The sequence below is a fragment of the Carassius gibelio genome, chromosome A13, assembly GCF_023724105.1.
Source record: "Carassius gibelio isolate Cgi1373 ecotype wild population from Czech Republic chromosome A13, carGib1.2-hapl.c, whole genome shotgun sequence".
Taxonomy (NCBI): Eukaryota; Metazoa; Chordata; class Actinopteri; order Cypriniformes; family Cyprinidae; genus Carassius; species Carassius gibelio.
In genome coordinates, this window is record NC_068383.1 from 25,158,450 (window position 1) to 25,172,842 (window position 14,393).

The following is a 14,393-nucleotide window of genomic DNA, read 5'->3' on the forward strand; positions in this document are numbered from 1 at the left end:
GATGCCAGAGTCACATTCACCATCCACCAGTCCAGAATTCACAGTCTGCGCCGCCGCACCTTCAATTGCACTCCACCTCCATGGGTAGACCTGCCCTTTACTCCTCCTACTCCGATGTGTTCAGCAAGGAACAAGCCACCCGATTACCACCACACCGGCCCTGGGACTGTTGTATCGACCTGCTGCCAGGTGCCAAGCTACCACATGGGAAAATATATCCACTCTCCCGTCCTGAGCAGGTGGCAATGGAGGAATACATCCAGGAGGCTCTCGATCAGGGGTTCATCAGGCCGTCCACATCTCCAGCTGCATCCAGTTTCTTCTTCGTCCCCAAAAAGGATGGCGGACTTCGACCATGCATCGACTACCGAGTGCTAAATGACGCCACCGTCAAGTTCGCCTACCCGTTACCACTCGTTCCGGCGGCTCTGGAGGAACTGCGGGAAGCCAAGGTGTTCACCAAACTCGACCTCCGCAGTGCCTACAATCTGATCCGTATCCGAGAGGGAGACGAGTGGAAGACTGCCTTCATCACCCCTGCCGGGCACTACGAATATCAGGTTATGCCCTATGGGCTTGCTAACAGTCCATCCATCTTCCAGAGTTTCATGAATGAAATATTCCGTGATTATCTCCACCAATTCGTCATAGTCTACATAGACGATATCCTGATCTACTCCCGGAACATAGAAGAACACCAAACCCATGTCCGCCACGTCTTACAACGACTCCGAGACCACCACCTCTACCTAAAAGCTGAGAAGTGTGAGTTTCACTGCACTACCGTCTCCTTCCTCGGATACGTGATCTCTGCGGAGGGAGTTCAGATGGAGTCAGCCAAGGTAGATGCTGTGGCCAACTGGGCGGAGCCCACAACGGTGAAAGAACTCCAACGTTTCCTTGGCTTTGCCAATTTCTATCGGCGCTTTATCAAGAACTACAGCCTGCACTCGGCTCCTCTAACATCCCTTCTAAAAGGAGGTCAACGCCGGCTGCGCTGGACACCCCAAGCTCGAGAGGCCTTCAGCCATCTTAAACACCTCTTCACCTCGGCACCCATTCTTCGACATCCTGACCCGTCCAAGCCGTTCGTCGTAGAGGTTGATGCGGCCAATCACGGCATTGGAGCCGTGTTGTCTCAAAGGTCTGGTGAACCTTGCTCACTCCATCCGTGTGCGTACTTCTCTAAGAAACTCTCTCCTGCCGAATGCAATTATGGAATCGGAGACCGTGAGTTGTTGGCCATTAAACTCGCCCTTGAGGAGTGGCGGCACTGGCTAGAAGGAGCTCAGTTCCCATTCACTGTTGTCACCGACCACAAAAATCTCCAATATCTGCAGAATGCCAAAAGACTCAATGCTCGTCAGGCTCGGTGGTCACTCTTCTTTGCTCGCTTTAATTTCCAGATCACGTATCAACCCGGTCACAAGAACACTAAAGCAGATGCTCTGTCCCGTATGTACTCACCAGATCCAGACACCAACAAGCCTGATTCAATTCTACCACCCTCCGTTTTCCTCGCGCCTATCCTCTGGCAGATCGACGAGGAAATTCGAGCCGCCACCCTCGAGGAGCCTGCACCTCCGGAGGTACCCACGGGTCTAATGTACGTGCCCACCAACCAGCGACTCCCCCTACTGGAAAGTACGCACACGTCACCTGGCTCAGGACACCCTGGCAGCAGGCGAACCCTCTCGCTCATCCAGCAGAAGTACTGGTGGCCTAACATGGTTCGTGACGTTCCTCGGATGCTCGGTCTGCGCCGTTACCACCACACCTCGTCAACTTCCCGTGGGTAAATTACAACCACTACCCATTCCTCGCCGACCCTGGACCCATCTAGGGGTGGATTTCGCCACTGACCTTCCCCCCTCAGGGGGGTACACTACCATTCTAGTTGTTGTTGATCGTTTTTCTAAATTCTGCAAACTAATCCCATTAAAGGGTCTTCCCACAGCGTTCGAGACCGCCGAAGCCCTCTTCACCAACGTGTTCCGGAATTATGGCACTCCAGAGGACATTGTCTCGGACAGAGGACCTCAGTTTGTCTCCAGGGTCTGGCGAGCGTTCTTCCAACTCCTCGGAACATCCGTCAGTTTATCTTCTGGATATCACCCTCAGACCAACGGCCAGACCGAGCGGAAGATTCAAGAGATCTCACGGTACCTCCGTACTTACTGCTCCCAACACCAGGATACCTGGAGCCAGTATCTGCCGTGGGCTGAGTATGCCCAAAACTCCCTTCGCCAAACCACTACAGGCTTAACCCCTTTTCAATGTGTTTTAGGCTATCAACCACCGCTGTTTCCCTGGTCAGGAGAAGTCTCTGAAGTGCCCGCGGTAGATCACTGGTTCCAGGAGAGCGAGAGGGTGTGGGACTCAGCTCACGTCCATCTCCAGCGGGCAGTTCGGAGACATACAGAGACCGCTAACCGACGCAGATCGCCTAATCCCGTCTATCTACCTGGAGACAAGGTTTGGCTCTCCACTCGGGATATCCGCCTCCGACTGCCCTGCAAAAAGCTGAGTCCCCGCTACATAGGGCCGTTCACCATCCATTCTCAGATAAATCCCGTCACCTACCGCCTGGACCTACCACCACACTACCGGATCTCACCCACGTTTCACGTCTCACTGCTAAAACGTCACACTGATCCAGTTTCTCCTTCCTCCACAGAACCAGAACCGCCTCCCCCTCCAGACCAACCCGAAATCCTCGGAGACAACATCTACCAGGTCCAAGAGATCCTCGACTCCCGGCGGCGGAACGGCCACCTGGAATACCTCATAGATTGGGAGGGGTTCGGTCCCGAGGAGAGGTCGTGGATACCACGCAATGACATCCTGGATCCGGCTCTCCTCGAAGATTTCCACCGACAACACCCGGACCGCCCGGCTCCCAGAGGTCGTGGTCGTCCCCGTCGCCGCTCTAGGATGCCTGGAGTCACCCGTGGGGCGGGGGGTAGTGTCACACCCTCAGCTCGTTCCCTTAGCCCCAGTCACCATTGCCAGTCACCATCCACTCAATCTCCCATGCACCGCTCACGTGAACCGTCACCTGAATACTGATTACCTGCACCTGCACCAGCAATCACCACACCTTTAAATACTCACCTCACTCATTCACTCACCGGCTGGAATCAAGCTTACATGGACGCTCTTTGTGGATCTTCTGCCTGCTTCTTGTGGACCGTATTGTGACTCTGTGGAGATTCAGTTACAGCGATTAAGGGAAGTGACTCTTTGTTGTCAGGCCTAGCTTTGTGCTTGAACTCACCTATTGATCAGTGCTTGAAGATTCACCGTCTGTGACCACACTTACCTGCTCTGTTGAAATCCTATGTTAATAAAGCTTCACGAAAGTACTTACCCGTCTTCTCCTCTCCTTGTGTGGATGTGACAGGATTCCAGCCCCGAAAACAGAACTTCATATCTCCCATGGATGTTAACGCTGCTGCTCAGGGAGCGGCTTCGGACCCGTTCACCGAAATGGTGACTGCTCTCCGCCAAGTATTACAGTCAGTTTCACCACCCACCGAAACTAGTGCTACCACCACCAACAGCACGCCCCTTGCACGTCCCGCGTGCTATGCGGGTGAACCGAGTGGCTGCAGTGGGTTTATTCTGCAGTGCTCACTGTTCATCAACGCAAATACCAGTAAATTCCCCAATGAGGCCACCAAAGTCGCCTTTATGATCTCTCTCCTCACCGGACGAGCGCTACAATGGGCAGAGGCCCTTTGGAACTCCCAGAGTCCGGTTCTATCCTCATTCGACGCCTTCGTCACCCACCTCCAGGAAGTGTTCGGGGTGGCTCTAACTCATCTTTCAACCCATGATGAACTCTTAAATCTCCGCCAGGGAGCCACGGAAATACATGACTACACTCTCCGTTTCCGGACATTAGCCGCCACCAGTGGTTGGAACCAAACTGCCCTGCTAGCTGCATACCGTAAAGGTTTAAAGCCCCAGATCAGAAAGCAAATGGTCATTTACGACGATAATGTCAATCTCGAGACGTTCATCAGAAAAACTATAAATGTTGCTCAACACCTCTCGGCCTGTGCCTCCCCGGCCTCATATACCATCTCTCCATCAGCCAGAACGCCCTCGCCCCAACGAGACCAGGAGGAACCCATGAACACCGACTCCTACCGCCTAGATGCCTCTGAACGGAGACGCCGCATTCAGCAGCGGCTATGTTTATACTGTGGCGAGGCCACTCACCTGATCCACGCCTGCCCGGTCCGTCCGCCTCGCCCAATGGTGAGTACAGTTTCCATTACCCCATCTGTATCTCACATACCTCATATCAGAGCCCAGATCACAATTAACTCACGCAATCTTTCCATCCATGTCCTGGTGGATTCCGGAGCCGCAAGCAACTTCGTCTCATCTCACTTCGTAACCAAGCACCGTATACCCATCGTCCAGAACGAGACCACTTACCGTATCACTACCATCCAAGGATCACCATTGGGCGGTGGCAAAATAACTAAAAGGACACACGAGCTGGAGCTCGTTCTGCCCCACGGACATCGGGAACAACTGGCCCTCCTCGTACTTCCTCGCGCTACTGTTGACGTCGTCCTGGGTAGGCCGTGGCTGGCCCAACATAACCCACAAATCAACTGGAGCACAGGGGAGATCCAGGCATGGGACCCGAGATGCCAGAGTCACATTCACCATCCACCAGTCCAGAATTCACAGTCTGCGCCGCCGCACCTTCAATTGCACTCCACCTCCATGGGTAGACCTGCCCTTTACTCCTCCTACTCCGATGTGTTCAGCAAGGAACAAGCCACCCGATTACCACCACACCGGCCCTGGGACTGTTGTATCGACCTGCTGCCAGGTGCCAAGCTACCACATGGGAAAATATATCCACTCTCCCGTCCTGAGCAGGTGGCAATGGAGGAATACATCCAGGAGGCTCTCGATCAGGGGTTCATCAGGCCGTCCACATCTCCAGCTGCATCCAGTTTCTTCTTCGTCCCCAAAAAGGATGGCGGACTTCGACCATGCATCGACTACCGAGTGCTAAATGACGCCACCGTCAAGTTCGCCTACCCGTTACCACTCGTTCCGGCGGCTCTGGAGGAACTGCGGGAAGCCAAGGTGTTCACCAAACTCGACCTCCGCAGTGCCTACAATCTGATCCGTATCCGAGAGGGAGACGAGTGGAAGACTGCCTTCATCACCCCTGCCGGGCACTACGAATATCAGGTTATGCCCTATGGGCTTGCTAACAGTCCATCCATCTTCCAGAGTTTCATGAATGAAATATTCCGTGATTATCTCCACCAATTCGTCATAGTCTACATAGACGATATCCTGATCTACTCCCGGAACATAGAAGAACACCAAACCCATGTCCGCCACGTCTTACAACGACTCCGAGACCACCACCTCTACCTAAAAGCTGAGAAGTGTGAGTTTCACTGCACTACCGTCTCCTTCCTCGGATACGTGATCTCTGCGGAGGGAGTTCAGATGGAGTCAGCCAAGGTAGATGCTGTGGCCAACTGGGCGGAGCCCACAACGGTGAAAGAACTCCAACGTTTCCTTGGCTTTGCCAATTTCTATCGGCGCTTTATCAAGAACTACAGCCTGCACTCGGCTCCTCTAACATCCCTTCTAAAAGGAGGTCAACGCCGGCTGCGCTGGACACCCCAAGCTCGAGAGGCCTTCAGCCATCTTAAACACCTCTTCACCTCGGCACCCATTCTTCGACATCCTGACCCGTCCAAGCCGTTCGTCGTAGAGGTTGATGCGGCCAATCACGGCATTGGAGCCGTGTTGTCTCAAAGGTCTGGTGAACCTTGCTCACTCCATCCGTGTGCGTACTTCTCTAAGAAACTCTCTCCTGCCGAATGCAATTATGGAATCGGAGACCGTGAGTTGTTGGCCATTAAACTCGCCCTTGAGGAGTGGCGGCACTGGCTAGAAGGAGCTCAGTTCCCATTCACTGTTGTCACCGACCACAAAAATCTCCAATATCTGCAGAATGCCAAAAGACTCAATGCTCGTCAGGCTCGGTGGTCACTCTTCTTTGCTCGCTTTAATTTCCAGATCACGTATCAACCCGGTCACAAGAACACTAAAGCAGATGCTCTGTCCCGTATGTACTCACCAGATCCAGACACCAACAAGCCTGATTCAATTCTACCACCCTCCGTTTTCCTCGCGCCTATCCTCTGGCAGATCGACGAGGAAATTCGAGCCGCCACCCTCGAGGAGCCTGCACCTCCGGAGGTACCCACGGGTCTAATGTACGTGCCCACCAACCAGCGACTCCCCCTACTGGAAAGTACGCACACGTCACCTGGCTCAGGACACCCTGGCAGCAGGCGAACCCTCTCGCTCATCCAGCAGAAGTACTGGTGGCCTAACATGGTTCGTGACGTTCCTCGGATGCTCGGTCTGCGCCGTTACCACCACACCTCGTCAACTTCCCGTGGGTAAATTACAACCACTACCCATTCCTCGCCGACCCTGGACCCATCTAGGGGTGGATTTCGCCACTGACCTTCCCCCCTCAGGGGGGTACACTACCATTCTAGTTGTTGTTGATCGTTTTTCTAAATTCTGCAAACTAATCCCATTAAAGGGTCTTCCCACAGCGTTCGAGACCGCCGAAGCCCTCTTCACCAACGTGTTCCGGAATTATGGCACTCCAGAGGACATTGTCTCGGACAGAGGACCTCAGTTTGTCTCCAGGGTCTGGCGAGCGTTCTTCCAACTCCTCGGAACATCCGTCAGTTTATCTTCTGGATATCACCCTCAGACCAACGGCCAGACCGAGCGGAAGATTCAAGAGATCTCACGGTACCTCCGTACTTACTGCTCCCAACACCAGGATACCTGGAGCCAGTATCTGCCGTGGGCTGAGTATGCCCAAAACTCCCTTCGCCAAACCACTACAGGCTTAACCCCTTTTCAATGTGTTTTAGGCTATCAACCACCGCTGTTTCCCTGGTCAGGAGAAGTCTCTGAAGTGCCCGCGGTAGATCACTGGTTCCAGGAGAGCGAGAGGGTGTGGGACTCAGCTCACGTCCATCTCCAGCGGGCAGTTCGGAGACATACAGAGACCGCTAACCGACGCAGATCGCCTAATCCCGTCTATCTACCTGGAGACAAGGTTTGGCTCTCCACTCGGGATATCCGCCTCCGACTGCCCTGCAAAAAGCTGAGTCCCCGCTACATAGGGCCGTTCACCATCCATTCTCAGATAAATCCCGTCACCTACCGCCTGGACCTACCACCACACTACCGGATCTCACCCACGTTTCACGTCTCACTGCTAAAACGTCACACTGATCCAGTTTCTCCTTCCTCCACAGAACCAGAACCGCCTCCCCCTCCAGACCAACCCGAAATCCTCGGAGACAACATCTACCAGGTCCAAGAGATCCTCGACTCCCGGCGGCGGAACGGCCACCTGGAATACCTCATAGATTGGGAGGGGTTCGGTCCCGAGGAGAGGTCGTGGATACCACGCAATGACATCCTGGATCCGGCTCTCCTCGAAGATTTCCACCGACAACACCCGGACCGCCCGGCTCCCAGAGGTCGTGGTCGTCCCCGTCGCCGCTCTAGGATGCCTGGAGTCACCCGTGGGGCGGGGGGTAGTGTCACACCCTCAGCTCGTTCCCTTAGCCCCAGTCACCATTGCCAGTCACCATCCACTCAATCTCCCATGCACCGCTCACGTGAACCGTCACCTGAATACTGATTACCTGCACCTGCACCAGCAATCACCACACCTTTAAATACTCACCTCACTCATTCACTCACCGGCTGGAATCAAGCTTACATGGACGCTCTTTGTGGATCTTCTGCCTGCTTCTTGTGGACCGTATTGTGACTCTGTGGAGATTCAGTTACAGCGATTAAGGGAAGTGACTCTTTGTTGTCAGGCCTAGCTTTGTGCTTGAACTCACCTATTGATCAGTGCTTGAAGATTCACCGTCTGTGACCACACTTACCTGCTCTGTTGAAATCCTATGTTAATAAAGCTTCACGAAAGTACTTACCCGTCTTCTCCTCTCCTTGTGTGGATGTGACAGTGTTAGAGGAGTTTGAGAAATGTGGTCACTTAATGTGTTTAGTCTGAAAGAAATAAAATAATATTTACAGTTTGTTTAGCATAGTTACATAGAAGCAGTTAAAGGGGAATCAAACTGAGAGATACTGTAAGAATTAGATTATTATTTTTGAAGTGCACTTTAAAAATTAAGGGCTCTATTTTATTGATCTAAATGCAAAGTGGAAAGCGCACGTCGCAGGTGCACTCAGGGTGTGTCCAAATCCACTGTTGCTATTTTAACACCCGGCACATGGTCTAAACGGGTTGTGCCTATTCTCTTAATGAGCAATGGTTGTTTTATGAGCGTAACATTCAATAAACCAATCAGAGTCTCATCTTCCAATCCCTTGCCATGACGTATTTGCTATTTATATGGCAAAAGTTGACAAGCGCAAAGACAGAACACGTCTTCGAGATGAAACGGAGCTGCTCCTGTGCGAGCAAATAGATAGCCTAATTCTGATACATGTGATGAATATCCATTATGATATGTAGGCATTTATTTATATATATATATATATATATATATATATATATATATATATATATATATATATTGTGACGAGTCAGCTGCCTCCTCCCTGATTGTCACCGGCACCCCGTCCTAAATCGCCGCCCTTCACCAGGCTCCCGTGTGAGAGGAGGGGCGCTGGACGAGTCAGGGCTGGCGGCGTGTGATGGGGGACACCTGAAGGAAATGGAGCCTCATCACCGCCGCTGTTTAAAAGCCCAACGCGCCTCTCTCCCCATCTCCCGGTCTCTTCCCCATGCATGCACGCTGGTGTCCTCGTGGGTCCAGGAAGGGTGCGTTGAGGGACTCCTATGCCACTGAAGACATGAGCTGCCATACCCGCCATCGGTATGGGAACCGCACCCGTTTACAAGCCCGACGGGCCAGGATGCTGGGCTGTCCATCCCCTACCAGCGCCGTGGCCAATGAGAGTGATGCCGGACTCCGCCCCTTACCTGGACCCTTCCTCCATGAGCACTGCCCGACCCACACAAACCCAAATTGAGACTGTGTCACGCATAATCAATGCTTGCTCAAAAAAGTTGGTCACTCATCTATATCTGGAATCACCAACCCGTCGATCACAAAGATTCTTCGAAATCTGAGCAATAATGGTGCGAGCCTCCGGTGTGAGTTGGGAGGTGCGAGCCTCCGCTGACTGCCCGTGCACCTCTCGAAACAGATGAGACATTTATACTTGATGCAACTGTTTTAGACTGAAAACCAGATCATACAACTGATTTAGACGCGGGTGCCGGTGTGACGAGATGTACTAATATCCCTCTGCTCGGGCATGATTGTTTTAGGCCTGTAATTGATTAATTATTGAGGTAATAGAGATGGTACGGTTCGCTGAAAAAAACCAAACCGTTCGGTTCACCACACACGGTTCGGCACGCGCGTCAACTTAAAACTGACAAAGCATCTGTAATATGGCTTGCTATAAATGGCACATAAAAAAACAGGGTTCAGCTAATAAATGTTTCTGTTGATGCATGCGCATTAAGGCTTCCCAGACATTACAAAAACATGAGAGAAAAAAAAAACCCTGGACAAATCATTCACTCTTGTTCAACGCGAATGCTGTATATGAGCAGTAATTTATTCCATCATCACCTTGGTGCTGATATCTGTGTTTAAACTAAACTCATTTAAGCTTTGTCAGTTTAAACATTTAAGAGCCAGAGGAAGTGAGTTTGCGCGCGCTGTGAGAAGATTTGTGCATGCGCTCATCCGAAGCGCGCAAATATAAGCTCTCTCTGAAGTATTGTGTTTAAATGGACAAATTCACACAAAAATCATGTCAAAATGGCTGTTTTGGTAGGTACCCTATCTTGGTTTACATTTGGACTTTGGATGTGATCTTAAGCTCGAAAAGGTTGGTGACCACTGCTCTATATCCTCGAGCCCCAGGCAGCCAAACGAACATTACTTCACAGTTCAGCACGCTACTGTTGCCACACCCACCCCTCAGTTGAACTGCTGACTAGGTTGTTGTCAACTTTTTCGTTGTTGTCATGACAGTGCACGCACGTGCATACCAGACACACTGGGAAGGAACTTTTAGATGCACGGTTTCCAATTCGAAAAATGGAGAAAGAGACTCTGAGGCACCGCCATCATCAATTAAAAAAAGAGTGGTCACCCTACACTAAAGTCTACAAACCCGATTTCAACAAAGTTGGGACACTGTACAAATTGTGAGCAAAAAAAGAATGGAATAATTTACAAATCTCAAAAAATTTATATTTTATTCAGAATAGAAAATAGATAACATATCAAATGTTGAAAGTGAGACATGTTTGAAATGTCATGCCAACACTCTAAAAACGGCTGGGTTATTTTTTCACCCAAAATGCTGGGTTGAGTCTGTTTGGTTATTTTATCTATTTTTAAACACTTTTGGGTAGTTTCAATTTACCAGGTGTTGGGTTAAACCTGCTGGGTTGCGTCGCTGGGTTGTTTCAGGCCAGTGCTGGGTTATTTAACGCGCCTTGAAGATGTTTAAATCGCTCCCTAATTGTCATTTTGGAAGAACAACGGGGCAAAGCCGCGGCTTTCAACTGTTTTAAGGTAAGTTTATTTAATGTTTTTATTAATAATTACTTTAAATTGGCAGAATTATAACTTTTTTTGCGGCAACAATACTGTTAAACGTCTACAGGCCAACATTATTTACGTTAAATGATGAACTGTTTACCTCAAATGGCCAACCTACGTTACGTGACTCGCATAATCGTGTTAAGGTATCTGAGACGACAGATTAATACAGTTTTATTAAGTTTCAGACAGTGACGGATGGCTGAAATATGCGAATACCTGTGAAAATAGAGGAAAAAGTCGTTTCTGACACTGAAAAGCGAATTTAACATTGAAGTGAGTCAAATGAGTTCAAAAAGTGAATACGACTTTCTGCTCTAATGTAAACGCCTGCAGTTGTCCATATCGACATGTAAATCATAGAAATTACGTACAATATAGTTGGACTGCAGGTCTAAAAGAACCGACGATCCAGTTCAAATAAACGGGTTCAGTAATCCTCGAACAAAGTGATTCCCGGAAAAGAATCAACGTCTCAGGGCATTTCAAACTGCGCGCACACACAGCGATTGACGTAGGCCGCGTTAGTGAAGTGATTTGATGCTTTTGTGGTTTATAAAGTCTTTTTACATACAAATTATAATTAAGAATGTGCACATGGATACATTTGTGAGAGAAAAACTCGTCGAGTGCAGTCTTATTGAGGCGTCTAACGGTACGTTCGTGTTTATTATACATTTTACATAATTGCATGTCTGTTATAATCAACTAACGTTAACCCTCACGTAACTTAAACACACATATATTTGTATTTCATGCTATAGTTAAAGCTAACTTTGTATAAAGTCTTTTTACATAGAAATTATAATTAAGAATGTGCACATGGATACATTTGTGAGAGAAAAACTCGTCGAGTGCAGTCTTATTGAGGCGTCTAACGGTACGTTCGTGTTTATTATACATTATACATAATTGCATGTCTGTTATAATCAACTAACGTTAACCCTCACGTAACTTAAACGCACATATATTTGTATTTCGTGCTATAGTTAAAGCTAACTTTGTGTTCAGAATGTATCTAATTTAGCAGCGTAAACATCATATACCAATTTTCCAGATAGTGTTTTTGACTTGTCCTTATCACTTTGTTACACCTATAAGTGTTTATATATGGACTGTTTTAAAGCTGCGGAGTAACCTAGTACCTGCGTGACTTGTCATAGAAATGTCTGTGTGCGCGCATTCAGTGTGATCTCCCTTATCTGTGTCAGTGACTGTGTGTGTTTGATATAGCCAGCATATTAACATAAAACTGTGATTTAAAATGACTGGAACATCCCACCTTTCAGCCAATCACTAGAGCATATTCTGCTTCTGTAGACCAACTCATAGGTGAATTTAACAAATAATCATGATGGGTAAATTTCATGATTAACTTCACACAGTTAATTGAACTGTATCACTGTTATTAAAACAATGTGTATTATTTTTTATTTGTTTTACTTTATTTTAAAGGTTGGAACAAACATGGAATTCTTTAACCGAGCAGAGTCCACAAAACCCCATCCAATTGTCGTGGCGATTTAAAAATGCCAGCAGATCTCTCAGGCATTGATCATAATCAATGGACAGGTAAGGATATTCTGCACTATTTTCAAAAGGAATTGCAAATTGTATATTTAATTGCATTTTTCCACATGTGGACGCATACATTGTGACATAGTCCAAACCCAATTGAAAAGCATTTGAATTTCAAATGCTTTACAAAGAAAGCTGTCAATTTGTGTCAAGCGTGGGACTATACTATGGGGCGTGTTTTTTATTGGGATATATTCTGTAGTTTTTACCCCAAATCTCTCACTGTATGCACTCTGATGCACGTCAGCAAAACAACATTGGAGTTCTACTCTTATTTACCTATTTGCATCCTAACCTATATTTTATTCCTCAGGTGAAAAGCATTTCGTTAATGGTGAATATTGACCAATAGTACCATGTGGTTCTAACTGTTAGCAGGGGATAGTAGCTGCATTTGGGGTAAAAATGACAGAATTATTTATTGTGTGAGGTGCCAAAAATATAGGGAGATCTGGGTTGCACTGTCTGTTCTTTAACACTCATCTCTCGGAGTGGCAGCTGCCTTTAGTAGTGCCTTAACCTCCATTGTTGAAAGCATTTGGCACAATTGTCTTTGAGTGACATCACCTCCCAATACAAACACTCTCCATAGTATGGTCCCACCTCTGGCAAAAATTGACAGTTTTCCATGTGAGGCTAAAGTAAATTGCTAAAGTAATTGCAATTCCATTTAAATTTGGCAGGTAACGTGCAACACAGTGAAAAAACAGACATGGTAATTAGTAACACCTCATGTACTTGTTCTTATGTTGCATCTATGCTAACATTAGTCTGCTTCTCTCTTATTCCGAGGCCACCGTAGCCACTCGTATCCACTACGTATCCAGAGCAGATGGTGGATCAGCACCTAGAAAGGGCCTCTACTGCCCTGAAAGACAGCGGAGACCAGGACAACTAGAGCCCAGATACAGATCCCCTGTAAAGACCTTGTCTCAGAGGACCACCAGGACAAGACCACAGGAAACAGATGATTCTTCTGCACAATCTGACTTTGCTGCAGCCTGGAATTGAACTATTGGTTTCGTCTGGTCAGAGGAGAACTGGTCCCCAACTGAGCCTGGTTTCTCCCAAGGTTTTTTTCTCCATTCTGTCACCGATGGAGTTTCGGTTCCTTGGTTTTCCTTAGTTGGGGACAATTAATATCAAGCAATATCATCGACTTGTTTGCACAGAGGGACGATACATCACTGAATGAATGATGAACTGACTTTAACTGAAAACTGAAAAGGTAGTTTTTGTTCAGTGTTTTTGAAAGTGTTTTTGTTCAAGATTTGCAATTGTGTTTGGATTTTGTTACAATTTGTCACATGTGGAAAACGCAATTGAAAATATAATTTTGCAATTCCTTGTCCTTCCGTTGACAGGCTCTATAGCAGGCTACACTGCTCTCAGGTGTAGATCTTTGCTTCAGAGCTTAAGTGTTTGACAATAGTTCACCCAAAAATGAAAATTGTCAATAATTATTCACCCTGGTCTGAAAGCTCTCGAATATCATCGAAAATATCTTAACTTGTGTTCTGAAGATGAAGGAAGGTCTTACGGGTTTGTAACGACATGAAGTTGAATAATAAATGACAGAATTTTCATTTTTGGGTGAACTATATGTTGAACTACCCTAAGCAGTGCACATCTACCTACATAGGAGTCTTTATATACTTGATATAAATTTAAGGACATCTTTAAATGATTTTACATTTAAATTTAAAGAATGTTAATTGTCAGTGTCATTTCACTGTGTATTTAAATAGCTAAACATGGCAAAATGTAAACGGTTAGACAGGTCATTCAGAAATAATTTTTAACCCACAAATGGTAAAAATGACTCTAAATTGGGTTTTCTAAATAACCCAGCATGTGTTCTGTCCAATATTTACCCAGCGCTGGGTTGCCAATTGGGTTATTTTTAACCCAGCCATTTTTAGAGTGAAATATTGGCTCATTTTGGATTTCATGAGAGCTACACATTCCAGAAGTTGGGACAGGTAGCAATAAGAGACCGGAAAAGTTAAATGTACATATAAGGAGCAGCTGGAGGACCCATTTGTAACTTATTATGTCAATTGGCAACATGATTGGGTATAAAAAGAGCCTCTCAGAGTGGCAGTGTCTCTCAGA

At 47.7% G+C, this 14,393-nt stretch overlaps 2 protein-coding genes and 1 long non-coding RNA gene across 4 annotated transcripts; all 3 read left to right on the forward strand.

Annotated features, from left to right (window-relative positions):
* The first annotated feature begins 1,757 nt into the window (after positions 1 to 1,757).
* On the forward strand, positions 1,758 to 3,324 carry LOC128026698 (uncharacterized). The gene is made up of 2 exons (XM_052613964.1): positions 1,758 to 2,162; positions 2,288 to 3,324. Exons 1-2 carry the CDS (start codon positions 2,003 to 2,005, stop codon positions 3,067 to 3,069), a joined length of 942 nt encoding a protein of 313 aa, XP_052469924.1. The 5' UTR covers positions 1,758 to 2,002; the 3' UTR covers positions 3,070 to 3,324.
* A 3,097-nt stretch (positions 3,325 to 6,421) lies between these two features.
* Positions 6,422 to 8,064, forward strand: LOC128026699 (uncharacterized). Its single transcript, XM_052613965.1, has 2 exons — positions 6,422 to 6,828; positions 6,954 to 8,064. The coding sequence occupies exons 1-2, from the start codon at positions 6,669 to 6,671 to the stop codon at positions 7,733 to 7,735; spliced, it is 942 nt and encodes a 313-aa protein (XP_052469925.1). The 5' UTR covers positions 6,422 to 6,668; the 3' UTR covers positions 7,736 to 8,064.
* A 3,042-nt stretch (positions 8,065 to 11,106) lies between these two features.
* LOC128026709 (uncharacterized) lies at positions 11,107 to 13,523 on the forward strand. Of its 2 annotated transcripts, none has more exons than XR_008186486.1 (3): positions 11,107 to 11,355; positions 12,156 to 12,272; positions 13,071 to 13,523. It is a non-coding gene; the product is annotated as an uncharacterized LOC128026709 (long non-coding RNA). The 2 variants fall into 2 exon arrangements; XR_008186487.1 differs by lacking the exon at positions 11,107 to 11,355 and adding an exon at positions 11,519 to 11,580.
* Positions 13,524 to 14,393: the final 870 nt, after the last annotated feature.